The 16,298-nt window shown below is 43.5% G+C and overlaps 1 protein-coding gene across 9 annotated transcripts in view; it reads right to left on the reverse strand.

Moving 5' to 3' along the window:
- The window catches only part of CPEB2 (cytoplasmic polyadenylation element binding protein 2), a 54,304-nt gene extending 40,553 nt beyond the window's left edge, over positions 1 to 13,751 (reverse strand). For 2 of the 9 annotated variants that reach the window (XM_064653210.1, XM_064653209.1), the window contains exons 1-2: positions 11,393 to 13,527; positions 8,423 to 8,701 (exon numbers count right to left, since the gene is read on the reverse strand). In XM_064653210.1, coding sequence (XP_064509280.1) covers positions 8,423 to 8,701; positions 11,393 to 12,577 — 1,464 coding nt within the window. In that variant the 5' untranslated portion in view covers positions 12,578 to 13,527. Of the gene's footprint in view, positions 1 to 8,422; positions 8,702 to 10,670; positions 13,579 to 13,620 lie in introns of those variants that run through there. The other 7 variants (XM_064653215.1, XM_064653212.1, XM_064653211.1 and 4 more) reach the window with 7 other exon arrangements.
- Between the last annotated feature and the right edge of the window lie 2,547 nt (positions 13,752 to 16,298).

Raw genomic sequence — 16,298 nt, forward strand, 5'->3', positions numbered from 1 at the left:
GGATTTTCAATGAAGTCTTACATTCAGCTTAAGGCAGTATTTGGTACGTAGTAAGTGCTCTTGCAAAATACAACGCTAAGTAAACAGAAAACATGCTTTGCTACCTCTGTAGCTGAGAGGGGAAAAGAACTAGTATTGATAAAAACTTCACTAAACTGTATGTGCGACATTTTATCTTTGTTACAGGCTCACTACAGATTTTATTTTTTTTTGATCATTATTACATACATATATGTTGAGATAATGTATGACTATCTGGAAAACATATAAGATAACCTACGATTATCACTATTACAGACTTAACAACGCTCTGGAGAGCAGAAGCCAGTAAGAAAAAGCTCCACCACGCTTAGTTCCTAAAACTGGCCCACTTGGTCCTAGATCTTACAGAGGAATGGAAAAATAAAACATAGAACATGTGTTTGCAATTAATTTGTAAACTGCTCCACTGGGTGACATGGTGAAATGAGTCTAACTTCACCCTTGCATCATTCTATTTTGCAAGTTCTGTGTATCTCAAGTGAAAGGTCTTGCACTGCTAGAAGCAGAGAAATAATAAACTTTTCCCATCCTCTTTACACCTTAAAAAGTTCATGTCTACAAAGCTAGAAAAATAAAGAGGTCTGTTTCCTTGAATTGTATTACATATTTTCTGGCAGTGGAAACATATAATAGGTAGGCACCTCACACTGTAAAAATGTTGGGAACACACTAAAGCAGGATTTAAGTACAGGAATTGCATTCTACTATCCCACTACTCACACATCACACTATTCACTTGTGAGTTTTGATAATATCTTGGCAATCAAGTGCTTCAAAATTTTAATCTCTATTTCAATTCACACTGCATGCTATAAATCACCATTACTTGAAATTTAACTATCTCAAAAGCAGTAAGTCATTCTTTGGGTACAAGGGTCATTTTAGATCTTTGTGCAACTAGGCTTTATAATGCTAAAACACTGCTTTGAGCTCCCTAAATACGTACATCATATCTTTAAAGAGAACAGTTATCATCTAAGCAAATACGGAGCTTTCATTTCAAAGCTAAACTTAAAAGTATTTCAATAATGTAGGTCACACATCAGCAAACATTTTCTGGAAAGCTCTGTTGAAAGGGGATGATTCTACTACACCATGCTCTACTACATCAGAAAACTTCCATTACGATTTTGGTCAACTTTTGGGACAAGCACAAAAAGTACCACCTCTGAACATGATTGTTCTACATAGTTCTCCATGCATGTGGAAATAGTCCCAAGAATTGGGACTACCTTTAGTTCCATTATTTCAACACGGCTGATAAGCAGTTATCTTCTAAAACAATCTGGAACTACCTTTAAAACAACATGGAAATAGTTCTAATTCTTGGGACTTTTTCCATGTTGTTTTAAAAGAAGTTCCAGGTTGTTTTAGAAGATAACTGCTTCTCAACCGTGTTGAAATAATGAAACTAAAGATAATCAGTAGTACAAAGGCATTGATACATGAGTGTGTATGTTAATACATGCTTTCTATTATCCTGACTCCAAGAGCACCTTTTGTGAAGGCTGAATTCCTGTAAAATATTTTGCATTTCCCTCAGCTCTGGCTCATCAGTTCTATGCTAAGAAGCAAGTGACTCTTGCTGTGAGATACAGGAGGTCTGTATCTCAGTGGAATGTCACAACATAATGCCAGCTTTTTTTCCCCCCCAGAGCTGACAGTTAACTTCTCCCAAGCACTACAAATACTCAAAATAGCTTTTTACTTCCTTTTAATTGTATAAGCATTTGAATGCTGCTTGACCCACCTTTCCAATACCAGAATCACAACTGTGTTCATACACAACAGAATTGAAAATGTGGGTTTGGTGTAACTGCCTACAGATCCAGAGATATATGGCTAAGTGATAAATTGTCATCTCCACTTAAAGTTAAGACTGTGTAAGAAATTTTACGGAAAAATGATAATTATTTTCTGAATTTTTACAAATTTAAACAATATAGGAGAAGCACAAAGTATCCTTCCCATGGAGGACTGTTAGAAGGACCTTTTGACAATGTCATGTAAAACACATCTACAGAGGGCACATATCAGAAGTCCCCGAGCCGTGCATCTGAATGCACAGGGATGGGAGGAGGGTAGCTTTCTCTGAAGAACAAGTTTCAGCACTAAACTACTGAACAAATAATTTTTCTTGGCAGACTATTTAGGACTTCTAAATATACCCATGCAATTTATGCAGAGATTATCCTGTTTGAGCATTTGCAGAAACTCAGTGCAGTCACATCTCAAAGCTCATATATTGTCATTTACACATAAAGCAAATGCAACATCAGAAGCCATTATGGTGAACAGTTTTGCTACTCTTTAATTACAAACATTAAAAATAGATGCTCATAGTTAATAGGTTTGACAACTTTTAATTTTGAACATATGCTCTAAACTACTGATCTGCAGAACTAGTTTAAGTAAAGAATTAGCCTTCTAACACAGGTATTAAAATCATTAAGTGGTAGTATCTTTTAAGATGACCATTTACATGTCCCTTCATATTCTATAGGATTATAGCACACGATGGGGGCTGAAGAGAAAAGTCATAAAGCTTGTAGTCAGTTTCAAGTATGGTCCTAGTTGGCTGCAAAAAAGACTCTGTAGCTTTGACCTTTATGAATTAACTGAGTTTGTTAGAAGCTAAAATAAAGAAAAATTAAATTAAAACTGACCCCTGAATAAAAATGTGCTCTAAGACTAGACAGCAACAACTGATTTAGTAATAAAGTATCCAGACTTTAAAAAGTACCCGAATATAGTATTCAGTATTAACCTTACCAGTAATAACCTAACAATTAAGTACATTACATATTCTAAACTACGTGCTAAAATCTGAACTTCAAGTCATTCTCATTTTAGTGAGAACATACTATAATCATAATCCCCTTGTTGAAACCATAGCTAGTGTAAATGAAAAACTTAATATGAAAACCTATGACAATTACAATTTTAGCTCTATAAAAAAGGCAAGAAGGAAGGCTTAAAGTAGACACAAGAAATTGTTTGGTTACTTTTCATGGTGTCATTAGTGGTAGAGTTGAACTAAAGATGTCTGGTAGACATCTCTGAACGGTCAACCTGACAACAAAGTGTTTTGAAGTTAAAATGACACAATCAGCTAAGTAAGCTAGCTCAACTGAGCCTAAAATGCACCAGAAAAGGTCCTGTGGCAAAGACACACCTACTTCCCAACTACATAAGCATTTAAAAACAAACAAAAAAATCCCAACAGCATGTACTGTATCTATACTGGAATACTTCAGCTCAAGAATATATATTCATAAACTGGAAACAACCAGACACATCATGGAGATCATCAAAGACTGGGCAATCTTGACTTACGAGGAAAATCTAGAAAATTTCTGTACTGATATTTTCAATTAAATAACTAAAGGGACAATTAAGACATTTGAATGGGAAGTTGTTATTCAAGTTTTGGGTTCCTCACACCCTGCCCCCCCACCCCGAGAAATAGCTATACTGCCTTCGGTACTTAAGTAAATACATCAGCACATATGGTAAATGTACTTTGGATAGATCTTAGGTGAGAACGTATTCATTTTACCTCAGAAGAACTGTGCTTTGGCAGAACGAGGTGAGATACTCTACTCAGCACACACATCATTGCTATACTTCCACACTGTTAAATATTTTGCTGAATTTTCCCAACGCTGATTTTGTATTGCATTAATAGAATGAGTTGTATAACTGAAGCAAATTTAAATAGTAGGAAAAAAGTCTTAGTTCACACGAAGTCATAAAAATACTTGTATGCTAAGCCCCACCAACTTCCCACTAATTAATTCCTTTGAATCATTAATCTCTACCGCTCCTAATACTATTTATTCAAAGGTTGTGATCCTGACGTTAAAAGCATGGCAGCAGACTGCTTTCCCCAGTCAGAGATATCCCCTGTATGGTCCTCAAACACAGATATCTGGTTTTGTGTGTTATTTAATCAGTCCCAGGTAATCAATCTACTGCATTAAAAATCCCGAAACTGTTCTGTGGCAGCACTGCCTTAGTAAAAATAAAGTGGTAAAGCCTGGCTTACAAATTACTGTTTGGACAATTACACTAGTCTAAAGACTAAGAGAACTTCACAGCTGTACTCCCAATGCTTTCAAGTTTAACATCAGCTGACAAACACTCAGCACTTCTGAAGAAACAGGCCACATATTCTGGAGTCTAAACATGGCATTAAGAATCCAACTTTAGCAACTCGCTCTTCACCTAATATTCACTGCTATCTGTATCATCTAGATTAGCCATTTAAACTGTTATGCTATATTACATTGTACTAAAACTATCATATTGAAAATCTGAAATTCTCTGAATGGAAGTGATTGTAAGGCACAAGCAACATGACAGCAGCTTAAATTAAATATCTAAAACTAACATCTGTTGTGACATACAGTCTTATTTCAAGTGATTTGCTATCTTTGAAAACTTGAGCGTATTTAAAAAATAAATAGCAAAAGAAAAATATGCATTTGTACAAGATGCTACCTTACAACACAAATCCCCAGCTGGAGATATAAATTCCAACACAGAATAATAAAGCTTAGCTTTTAGGACCATGAACATTACACATACTGTTTGTTTGAACAAACAGGAAGGACAAATCAAGGTGAAAAACACCCAGACATGCAGTGTATTTCTGTAATTCAAAAGAGACACAGAAACTAAATTCATATTCATAGAATGCAGTGTTTTTACTACAATGAAAATAGCTGAACACTGCAGTGTATTATTAAACTGTTTTAACAGGTTTTAGTAAGCTCATTTGCAAGACAGTAAGAAAAACTAAGCTTGTAATCGAAATAGGGTTAGCAAGCACTGCAATTCTAAAAAAAAAAAAAAAAAAGTAAATTCAGAAACGGTTAATTACTGTCCTCATCCAAGGAACATAAATCAAGAATATTTCTGTGCTTGCATGCTGGCCATATAAATGCCTGAAGCATGTTTTTTCAGGAAAAACAACAGTATCAGGTGTTAAAAAAAAATACATTTTTAGTTTTGTATCCTATTTTTTTTTTTTCACTTCGGGTCAGGGAATAAGAGGGAATAGTCATATTATCTGACTTCTTGAAACACAATGTAAGTGCCTAAACTGGAATCCCAGGGGCTGTGTAAGGTCAGTGGTGCCAGGTATGTTCTTCCAGAGAATTAGATTATCTAAATAAGGAGCCTAGATTCTCTCTAAGGAGAGAGAAATAGACTGCTCAATTAAATGCTTAAGTTGTATGGTGTCAATATCTGACAAGGTTTCTGACTGTTCCTTTAATGATTCTGCTACAAAGCAACAATCCCTTCCCTATGTGAAGTACCTATAATGGCATAAGCAGTATGGCAGAACTTAAAACTTGTAGACATGATTTTGTCTATGAAAGAACTTTATTTGATGCAGTTTATATTAACTTAAAAACCTGAGGAAGGCAAAAATAGCTTCTTACAGTGAGTCCCATAAGAAAACTTGGCTATAGGTTTAAGCTGCTCACGTTTAAATCAGCGTTGCCTCACCTTTAAATCAAGCCCAAATTCTAGCAATTCTTCCTTCAAAACCTGTTGAACTTTTCAAAAATCCTAAGAGATATCCTTCATAATTTCTGTAAGCAAAAGCAACTTTGCTGCAACTAATGTGGCCACTGTGAGTTCAACTTCACATGGGACATATTTCAGTTTTAACGAGGAAGTACAGAAAAATCTGCTTTCATCCCTGTAATACATATAATTATTTATTCAGTAATCAGTAATGACATTCATTGTCACTGGTATGTTAGTTTAATGTCAGCAAACATTATTTTCACCAGAATTGATGTCAGTTCTATACTGGGGACCACCATCAATGCAAAGACCACAGAATAAAGAAGCTTGATGGAAGGGCAGAGCTTTGAATTTGCATATAATTCCTCTGTGGCTTATCTTGTTTGCATGAGATACATGTTCTTCAGAAAATGGATGAGCAGCTGACACTGCTGAAGGCTATCTAGACTTAGAAAAAATATAAAGCATTTTAAAAAAATGGTATCAACATTAACAATCTACACAAAGTCTGTCACTGAGGGCACTGGCATTTCCAACCTGTGTTTATTTGCTAAGTTTGAACTAGCTAAAGTTCAGATGAAAGGTGCTTTGTCCCCTCCCACACAAAATGACTACTGTAGTTAAAACAAAGAAAAAAATTATTCTGCAAAAGTGTGAGTGATGCAGCGTGGGTATCCAACATGCATGCTAAGGTGTATTGGCTCCGTGGAAGCTTGGAAGAAATAGGTAACTTCTACACACACAAACACTTCTGTGTTGACTTTCCAGACAGCACAAAATTTAATTAGTGCTATTTTTTGGTACCTTCGGATATTGCTACTGTATCTTTAAGATTCTTCAATCTAAATACCACAACCTTTTATGGAAGGAAACAAGCACAGTACAAATTAGCAAGATGGGTGTTTGACAGCATCGCAATTGCCAACACGAGTCCTGATGAAAAGAAGCACGAGCTCCAAGCTCTATTTAACTTTTTCATTATGACTTCCAAAATGTAATAGTCATCACAAGGAATTAATCATATAACAATAGTGTACTAACTGAAAAATAAGAACACAATTTCAGTGTAGCAAAACAATTTATGGAAACATCTAGTGTTTCCACAATAGCAGTAGATAACACTGCAACCCTTCAAAGAGGATTATTTTTACTGTGTTCTTCAATCATGACTTTATACATGTCAGGGAGATTTAAGCATAGAGAGATCTACAGCGTAAATATAGCCATTTAATTGGTGGTTCTGGTGCTCACAGGTATGATCAACAACTAAGTTTCCAAAGTGTCACTTTGACACTATCACTTAAAAAAATCCCCTATTCCCTAAGTAGAAACATTAATGTATTATAAAGTTAAACTACAAGGATTTCTTTCCTACCCTACTACATAGAAGCTATTATTGTCTGAATGCACAAGACATTTGTTTAGACATAAAATGAGTTAATCTATAGAAAACAACCACTATAGAAGCTTCTGGAAGTTGAAAGTAATGGTCATATGGACTTTTAAGGTCTATTGAACGAGCAAATATATTCACAATCTGTGCTTAGCTGCATATGAATTCCAATGTATACGTTGCTGCAGCTTCAACATATGATAGCATTAATATTTTTAAACCTGTTCCTTAGGCTAACATCTTTGGGACACATTTCAGGGTTTACTTTCTACTGTTCTCAAAGTCCTGCACTGCAAAGCATTACCTGTCTGTAATCTGTTTTCCTTAACAGAATATAATACCTGAAGAATGCCACATTTTGCCCCCATCTTTCTACCCACACAAAAGATTATTCAACTATGATATTCCAGCTAGCAAGGCTACTTAATGGAACCAGTATTCACAGTACAAGCAAATCCTCTTGAGTTTCAGGTCCAAAGACATACACTTGGAGCAGGACTTTGGCACGTTCAAAAGTCATGTTAACTTCAAGAATACTGCCAGTAACTGAGCTCACCTGGACAGAGCTGGGACATGGCCTTCTGTCCCATATGGACCTGTGCCAGCAAAACGTCAAGAGAAACAGGAACTCTAGTGGGACATCTGGTCCCAAGGAGCATCCTTTTGCCACTACAGCTACATAAGGATTAGATTGCTAATTCATGCAAATACAGCTTTATCAATTCAAATGTGGTCACGAATGAAAGGCCTCTGCTAACAAGGAATAACTAAATCAATATAGGATATTTTTCCCATTCTTACATTTTACCAGGAGGTTACTGAGGCTGGAGCTAAGTGACTTACCTAAAGTCACATAAGATGTCACTGGAAAAATTCAGGAGGTGAACCCAGATCTTTAGTTCTAAGACACATCCTCCTGTTTAACACTTCTAAGTCACAGGGCTTCCAGACAAAAGAAAACATAAAAGGTGCTAAAGTGTGGAGGAAAAAGATCTCACTAACATGCAAATGTCAGCCTAGAACACCAGCAAAAGACAAATACGTTGAAGAATCAAGAGTCATCTATGGAAGTAAGAAAATCTATGTACAAGGACAAGTAAACAAAAAAAAATACCGAGGTCTAAAGGGATTTATAAGAATATGAGCATTACCATAGTCAGAAAATACTTGCTGGATTAAACATATTTTGTTTTATTGCTTCATCACTGCCTACAGTTTCTATCTTTCTTGACAGTCAATATTCTTATTTAAAGGTGAGAATTATATACTGCTGAATACACTGAAAACATGGGGATTAGTTAAAATTTAAGACTAAAAATAATATAGAAACATACAATTTTCAAACCAAGTAGCAGAGTTGCAACTACTGTTTAATTCTCATTAAAAATGAACCAAGTCAAAATGCCATGCAAGACTATGAACACACCAGCTACATACCATCCTTACCTGCAAAGGAAGGAGAGTATTACTGTTGGTGTCAGTTCGGAAAACATTATCTTCAATCCACGATTTTGGTGTCAGTGATGGAGTGGAGCGAGTAAATTTAGGAGGAGCTATGACATTACCAGAAAAGGGCTTCTTCAAAGGAGAGATTTGGTTCATAGTTCCTGGAATTCCTATGTTTCCAGTTCTACGATGGTCTCTGCCATGCATTCCTCCCCAAGATATATTTCCTGTGCTCCAGCCGCTGCTCTGATTGCTCCAAGGTGACTGCTTCAGAAGAGGCTAAAAAAAACCCCAAAAAAACAAAATAAAAAAAGATTAATTTACATTATTTTGAAAATACATGTTTTTCCACGAAAAAACCAAAAAAAAAAACCAAAAAACACCAAACAAAAAAAACCCAACAAACTCTAAAACAACCAACCACCATGCAAGCAATGTGCAGAGATTTCTATTAACCACTCTTTCCTGACAACATGTAAATTAATTCCTGAGGCAAGGAAGAAAACACAGCTTCATTAACAAAAAAAAAAAAGAAGTAATTCCTACTTCTTCATATATCCCCCCAGTAAACCCCACAGTACTTGTGCAAGCAATTTAGATTATCATTTCAGTAACTGGCAGCATTCCTTAAAAATATGTAAAAGAACAATTCCAGGGTGTAAAACCAACTTACAAAAAACCCTGAGACCAATTTATCATACATTAAAATAACACAAGAAATTCAAAGAGATTAACTTAAAAATTATTATTAAAGCACGATTTATATTTCTACTAATAAGAATTATTTCTACTCCGTGAATAGTACTGCACTAGTTAGTGGAAATTTAAAAATTAGAATTCAAATGACAGATTTAATCCCCCCTCCCGTATTTTGAATATCATTGTCTCAGTATTACCATATAAGAGCAAAAAGAGCACTGACTATTGTATAGAGAATCAGCTTGAAAAGCTATCTTAACATTTCCAAATTAAAACGCGCTATTCTGAAGCCCCTGCTCTAATATTTCTGGAGTAATAAATGGAGTAATTTCTGGAGTAATGAATCTGGTATTCTGCAGGATGTAGTCTGCAATTTTTTTTGGAGAATTTTTTTTTTTTTGTCTACAGGTGGTCTATCTTACCTAGATGCACACGTATCTAACAAGCACCCTATATTCTCCAACATGAAAACAGAAGCAGTTTTTAGATGGAAGGTTTTTACAAGATAATAACTTGTTATTCCTAAGCCACAACTTGTGCTAGAAAGTGACCTATAGTGGTTGTCATACTACCAAGAGGTGGACCCACTGAGCCTGACTGACAGTGAAGAACTGTATTTATCTTTAGCATTCTCAAATCTGACTGTTCTTGGAAAGGCTTTTTCTCAAACATAGAAATGGAATGGGGGCGTGTGATAAATCTAAATTCAGTTCCGTTAAGTGAAAATACAGTACTTTTATCTCTAAGCTTAGCAGTAAGCAACCCTCAGCTTGCAATTCTAATAACTTAAAAATTTAAAGCATGTCAATACATTATGCATTAGATAAAACAGAACTTTATGAAGACAGAAAGCTAAAGTTATAACAACATCTCCCTTACCCTCAACCCCAGAAAAGAAACTAAAAAACTACTAAAGCCATTCTTGGTCAAGTAATCAGGAAAACATCCCATTCTATATAATTATAGATAATTATGTTGTAAAACTTGAATACTTGGGTTGGAATTTTGGGAGAGGCAGGCACTCTATTGTGAAACAAACCTTAAGAGATAATGCCAAATGTTAACAAGCCTCTAATATTGCTAGCTATGCTGTCATGGCACTGTTTAAGTATACCTACAACTTGTGAGAGAAAATTCCTGTACACCTCACTGCTGGAGAATTGCTTTGGAATTTGTTTGAAGAAGGTTATTACAGACGTTAAGGACAACTAGCTTCAAATGGTGATGCACTGGAATCAGTAGTTGGATAGGCATACTTAATGTGCTATTCCAGTTCTAATACAAATTGATCTCCACCGATTAAAACTGACGTGATTTAATACTAGAACAAAAAAAAAAAAAGAGGAGGCCTATACAACTCCAGTTTTTCATAATTGAGCAAATAATCACAGCAAGATGGGCTTATAATGCAATTGCTGGTGATATTAACATAGATTTGCTTCTCTCTGATTTCTTACAGTATTTTGTTCCCGAAAGAAACATAAACTTCCATTTTTAACACGGGATCGCGACACAACTTGATAAAAATCGGTCACAGAGGTATGGGAACCTGAAACAGCGCTGTCCTCGGACACACATTCAAGTAACGTCAGCCAAAACCGCTGAAAGGGCAGCACGGCGACAGCTTTCGCACCTAAACCTCTTCCTGGCGACCTGCGCCCGTCCGGCCGAGGGCCGGTGCGAGGCCGGGGAAGGGGCTGCGCGGGGGCGGCGCCGGCCGGAGCTGTCAGGCTCATTGTTCGGGGACAGCCCGCCCGCCGCGGGGGACGAGGGGGCGTTTTCACGGCGAGACTCCCTGACACCAACAGGAGCGTTTGCGCTCTTTTAAAAGATCATTCTTCCCTCGTCCCTTAAAAACCGGCGCCCCTGGACAGCCGACGGCGCACCGAGGAGTGCCGGCAGTAGCGCAGGGGACGGGGCCGAAGGGCCGTTCCGGCACCTGCCACCCGGAGCGGCCGGGGAGCGCGGCCGGGCGCGGAGCGGACGCTGCCCGCAGACTTCTCCGGCTCGACCCCTCCGGCCGCCCGGGCCCGCACCGGGCGGGGGGCGCAGGTGCCCTCCCCCCCTCCCTCCCGCTGGGCCGGCCCCGCCCTGCCGCCGCCACCGCGGTCCCGCCGGGCTGTCACCGCCGCGCAGCCTCGCCCGGCGCCGGCGGCGAAGTCGCCCGGCTCCCGCGACCAGCGAAACGAGGGCAGCGGCGCCCCCGTCCTGTCCTCGCGTCCCCCTCCCCGCCCCGGGGCTCCCAATCGCCCTGTGCTCCCCGCCCGATACCTGGTGATGGTTGTAGGAGTTTCTCTGCTGTAAGAAGGCGGCGGCGGCCGCCGCCGCCTGGTGTTGGTGCTGGAGCTGGGGGCTCACAGGGGATCTCCGGTTCTGCTGCTGCTGTTGCTGCTGCTGAGGTAAATTCATCTGCGGCGGCGGCGGGGGGGCGGCGGCCGAGAAGGGGCTGCTGAAGGGCCCGGCGCAGGGGTTGTGAGGAGACACCGGCGAGAAGCTCTGGAAGAAAGCGGGGTTGATCGATGACGGGATCCCCGGATAGAAGCTGGTCTCAGACTCCGGGCTCGGGGGCGGCATCGCGCTGATCTGCCCGCCGCCGCCGCCGCTGGAGACCGGAGGCTGCTGCGTCTGCTGCGGAGGCGGCGACGAGGTCTGCACCGACCAGGGGGTGCCGAAGCCGGGCAGCGGCGGAGGAGGAGGGGAAGCCGCCGAGGAGGAGCCGCCCCCGCTCTGGTGATGGGGGCTGGGGATCTCCGGGCTCTGCAGGCTGCTGAAGCCAGAGCCGAGCCCGCCGGGCAGGAGGTTCCCGGGGCTGCCCAGTAAGTGGCTGTTCGGGGGGGACTCCATGGGGGGCAGCTTGGCTCTCGCCTGCAGATGAGGAGACGGAGGCGGATTCACGCAGGAGGAGGCGGCGGCCACCCCCACATTGGGGTCCGCGGACGCCGATCCCCCCGGGCAGGAAGGGGCGAGGCGCTCCGAACCCCCCCTGTCCGCACCGCCCTGGTGCTCGGCGGGGCCGAGGGGCCGGTGGTGCCGGTGATCCCCCGTCCGCGGCGGCTCCAGGGGGTGAGCGCTGAGGAGCTGGAGCTGCTGCTGTTGCCTGTGCTCCTGCTGCTGGTACTTGTCAGTGGGGTGGCTGAACTGCTGCTGCTGCTGAGGGGGGTGGTGATGATAGTCTGGGGGGTGGTGGTTATTCAGGGGGTGGCTGCTGCCGAGCTGGGCTGGGCTGCTGAGCTGCTGCTGCTGCTTAAACTCTTTCCTCTTCTGGCTCAGCTGAGGAGGCGGCGGCTGTGGCTGCTGCGCTTGCTGCTTGTTTAAATCCTGGTGGGGGCTGAGACAGGGTTTAAAGTCAGAGGAGGGGTGGCCGAAAGGGGGGTGTCCCGACGCGGGGCTGCTGCTCAGCCTCTCGCTGCCTGGCTGCTGCTGCTGTGTCACCCCCAGGAGCAGCTCATCCTGCATGTTTTGATGATGCGCAGCAGCGGCCGCTGAGGGAAAACAGAGAGGGCAGGGGCGACCCGGCGGACACGCTGCCAGGGGAACCGGCTACAGCGGGCGGCGAGGGGCAGGACGAGAAGGAGGAACGAGGCGGCTGCGGCCGCTCCGGGGAGGGCAGGACAGGGGGCAGGGGCTGGGGGCGGCCGCCTTCGGGAGCTCCCCTGACACCGGCTCGGCGCAGGGGTGAGCCCCCACCCCGGCACACCGAAGAGACAAAGATAATTAATAATCTTTGTGGAGAAATGGGACGGGGGGGTGGGGTGTTTAAATACCCGCCTATCGCAAGCCACTATGTAAGTCCAAAAATAGCTAATTTATAGAATAAAGCCCTCTTCTTTGCCATCAGCGCCACTGTACTGCTTTAAAAATACCGCAGCTTTTCGATAACGAGCCCGTTTTTATCAGATATTTTCTTTTTCGTTTATCGGGACCCCCGGTAGGGCGGCCCTTCCCGCTTACAGTCGCACCCACAGGGAATCCGCTTAGGTCAGGAATCCGCCCGGACAGGTCACTGTCCCCGGACACCAACTCCTCCGTCCGATCCCCCAGCCGCCACACCGCGACGCAGGGAGAGAGCGGGGCGTTCCCGGGCCTGGCACTGGCGGGGAGGAAGGGAGGGAAGGCGGGGAGGCCGCCGGTACCTCCGCAGGGCAGGCGACCCGTTCTCCTCAGCGAGACTGCTGCCCCCAGCCCGGCCACCGCCCCCGCCCCGCTGCCGGCCGGGGGCCGCCGCGGCTCCCTTAAGAGCGCCGGAACACTCGTCACAGTGACGTCACAGGCCCGGCCCCTGTCCACCCGACCTTGGTAATGAGCCCTGTGGCCCCGCCTCCTCATGAATAATGCATCAGCTTCGGAACTCGCCCCTCCCCTCGTTCACCCCCGGCGACGACGAGCCGTGTGGGCGCTACCACTGCAAGCGAAAGGGAGGTGGCAGCTCTGCGAGCCTTATGGGCGAGCAAGGCAATCACTGGGCTTCGGCGACCTTTGTATCGTTAAGCGAGACGCACCTGAAACAAAACGATTTTATTTCGTTTTGCGCCGGCGGATGCCACTGGCTTTCATCCCTACAGATAGTGCGGGGGGAAGCCGGGACGCTGGTTTCTCCCGCCGCCTGCGATCCCATCAGGCGCTCGTTCGGGCCGGGGGGGAGCGCCCGCCCCTTCACCTCGCGCACCGCTTATTTGCATTGACGCACGGCCGCGCGCCACGGGCGGGCGGGGCGGGGCGGGGCGGGGCGGGGCGGGGCGGGGCGGGGTGGGTGGAGCGCGAGCGCGGCGGCACGAGACGGGCCGGGTGTCGAGGCCCCGCCCCCCCCGCCCGGCCCCGCCCCCCTGCCGGCCCCGCCGTGTTGCCAATGTTGCCCCGCAGTCGGGCGTGCGGGCGGGTCACTGCCCGTGGGGCAGTGAGCGGTGTCAGAGCTCCCGGGCACCTGGGTTGGTTACCCCTTCGTCCCCACCCGCCCAGGGTCTGCCAGCAAGCCTTGTTTCTTGGGCTCGTCAGACACCCACGCGAGCTGGGACACAGCCCGTATTGGGGTGTGGTGGCACAAGGTGGTGCCTTCTGAGGTATTCCAGTGTCAAAGGTGGGGTTTTACCCTTTCCATCCATTGGAAGCACTAACGAATAAATAATTTGGCACATGCAAATATACTGTTGATACAGATGAATATACCCCTGAAAAGACTGACACAAGCAAGCTCCCTTTGTGCTCTGGAGAAGCTGTAGCTCAGTAGTGAAAGAATTTGTAAACAGCTGTTGAATGTGTGAGTACACAAGGGAAGTGTCATTATGTGCTTGACCTGTTGTACTTTTCTCTAGGCATCCATCCATGCCCAATGTCAGTGACTGGATGGCTGCGTTCTTGCCTGCCCCATGGACCTTTGGTCTCACTCAATGTAACAATTCGTATTTGTTAAATCTGTGTGTGTTTGCTATATACATAAAAAATGTAGAGGGGGAAAAGAATCCGTTCAGCATTTGCAGTCATCTGTGATGTGATTGTGAACCTGTGTGGGTATATGTATTGGGGTATCCAAGCCATCTTTCAGAGTTAGGATGAAAATACATTTGCAGCATAGAAAAATAATTGATATATGTTTATCTTTGCTGTATTATGACTTAACACTCCAGAATTATTCATTATGTTGGCATCTGTTTCAGGAACTCTGCAGCCATCTGTTTTACAAGGGTTAAAAAAAATCCAGAGTGCAGACCAAGGCCCTGCAGATGATCACATGCTGATTAAATGTTGCCGGCCAAGTAATGGTTCCTCTCTGGGTAGTGAGTTGCTTCACAGCACAGTCCTCATAAACATTAGTTTGGTGAGCTGCAGAACTGGTAGCATCTGGCTTTCCTTTGTGTCCGTATCATACACCTGACATTCGGTTGTGTGCAAGCCTGAGCAGAAGCTGTCCTCTACTTGGGCCGTTCTCAGGCATCTAGCAAGGGTGGAAGCAATGCTTCTCTGTGTCTCTTCTATAACCAGCTGCCTGTTTCTACAAAGTGCGTAGGAAATCATTCATTTGAGGTTTTTTTTGTGAGTAGTCAGCTTTTCCATCCCTCACGTTTAAATCAAGCCCAAATTCTAGCAATTCTTCCTTCAAAACAGCCATCTTGGCATATATGAGTAGTCTTTTTAAATTGACTGAAAGACAGGAGCACTCACATCCTTCATGCCAGCTTATCTCTACCATGGTAGCCACCTACCCCAATCGGTGTGTTTGTTAAAACAATTTTCATGGGGTGAATATCATCTATTTTTAACCATGTGAAAAGGAAGTGTCTGCTCTGCATTAGCTACCTAATCTTCTTCAAACACAGGACAGGTGCTACCAAAGGATGATTCAGCCTATCCTGATGCAGGTACTTTTAGAGAGAGAAACCTGATCTCTCTCTATCTGCTAATTATGAGGAAAGGTTCTGGCTATATTGGTGCAAAATCCACTAGGTTTTTGGTGCTTCTTGGTCTTGTGGCATACACTTCTTGACTTTGGATACAAGCAAGAATGAGTCAAACCGAGAATCCTTCAGGCTCTTCTGCCTCAGATATGAGACCCCTTGGTGTAGGAGAAGCCAGGCCACAGCTTCTGGCTTCTCCTCCACCAAATGAAGTCTCTTGACTGGCACCTTGGTGCCATCAAGAAGTGCTGAGGCCTGTCCTTGGCAGTTTGCTTTCTCTCTCCACTCCCAAGTTTCTTGATTTTTGACCATTTTGCCTTCACACCCTCTTGCTTTCATGTTTTATTCTCTCTTGTAATCCTTTGATTCCTTCCTGCTTTCATTTATCTTAGCTGCCCCTTTCTAAGGAAAGCTTGAGAGCTTTTTTGGATTAGGCTAGTTGTAAGCTAATAGCATCTAAAACCAGATGCCTAAATGAATACGTAAGAACAAGCTAAGCATGTATAATGCTTCTTTCAGGTACCTCAACCATTTACAACACAAGAACTCCCTCAATATGCCTTTCCAGACCTTAGGGTATCCTGGGATGACTGGACTTCATGTTCCCTGAAAGTCACTGAAGAGAAACTGCTTAAGGAAGAGAGCATACTGGCAGAGCCCTACCTCATCTGAATGACTTGAAGAAGCCAGAGAGTTGTGGAGCTGTGATGAGTTCCTAAGCCTAGACAACAAACATTACAAATGCCAAGCCATATGCAATATCACTGTACATAATATGTAAATTGAAA

This window comes from Pseudopipra pipra, chromosome 4, assembly GCF_036250125.1.
Source record: "Pseudopipra pipra isolate bDixPip1 chromosome 4, bDixPip1.hap1, whole genome shotgun sequence".
NCBI classification, from domain to species: domain Eukaryota; kingdom Metazoa; phylum Chordata; class Aves; order Passeriformes; family Pipridae; genus Pseudopipra; species Pseudopipra pipra.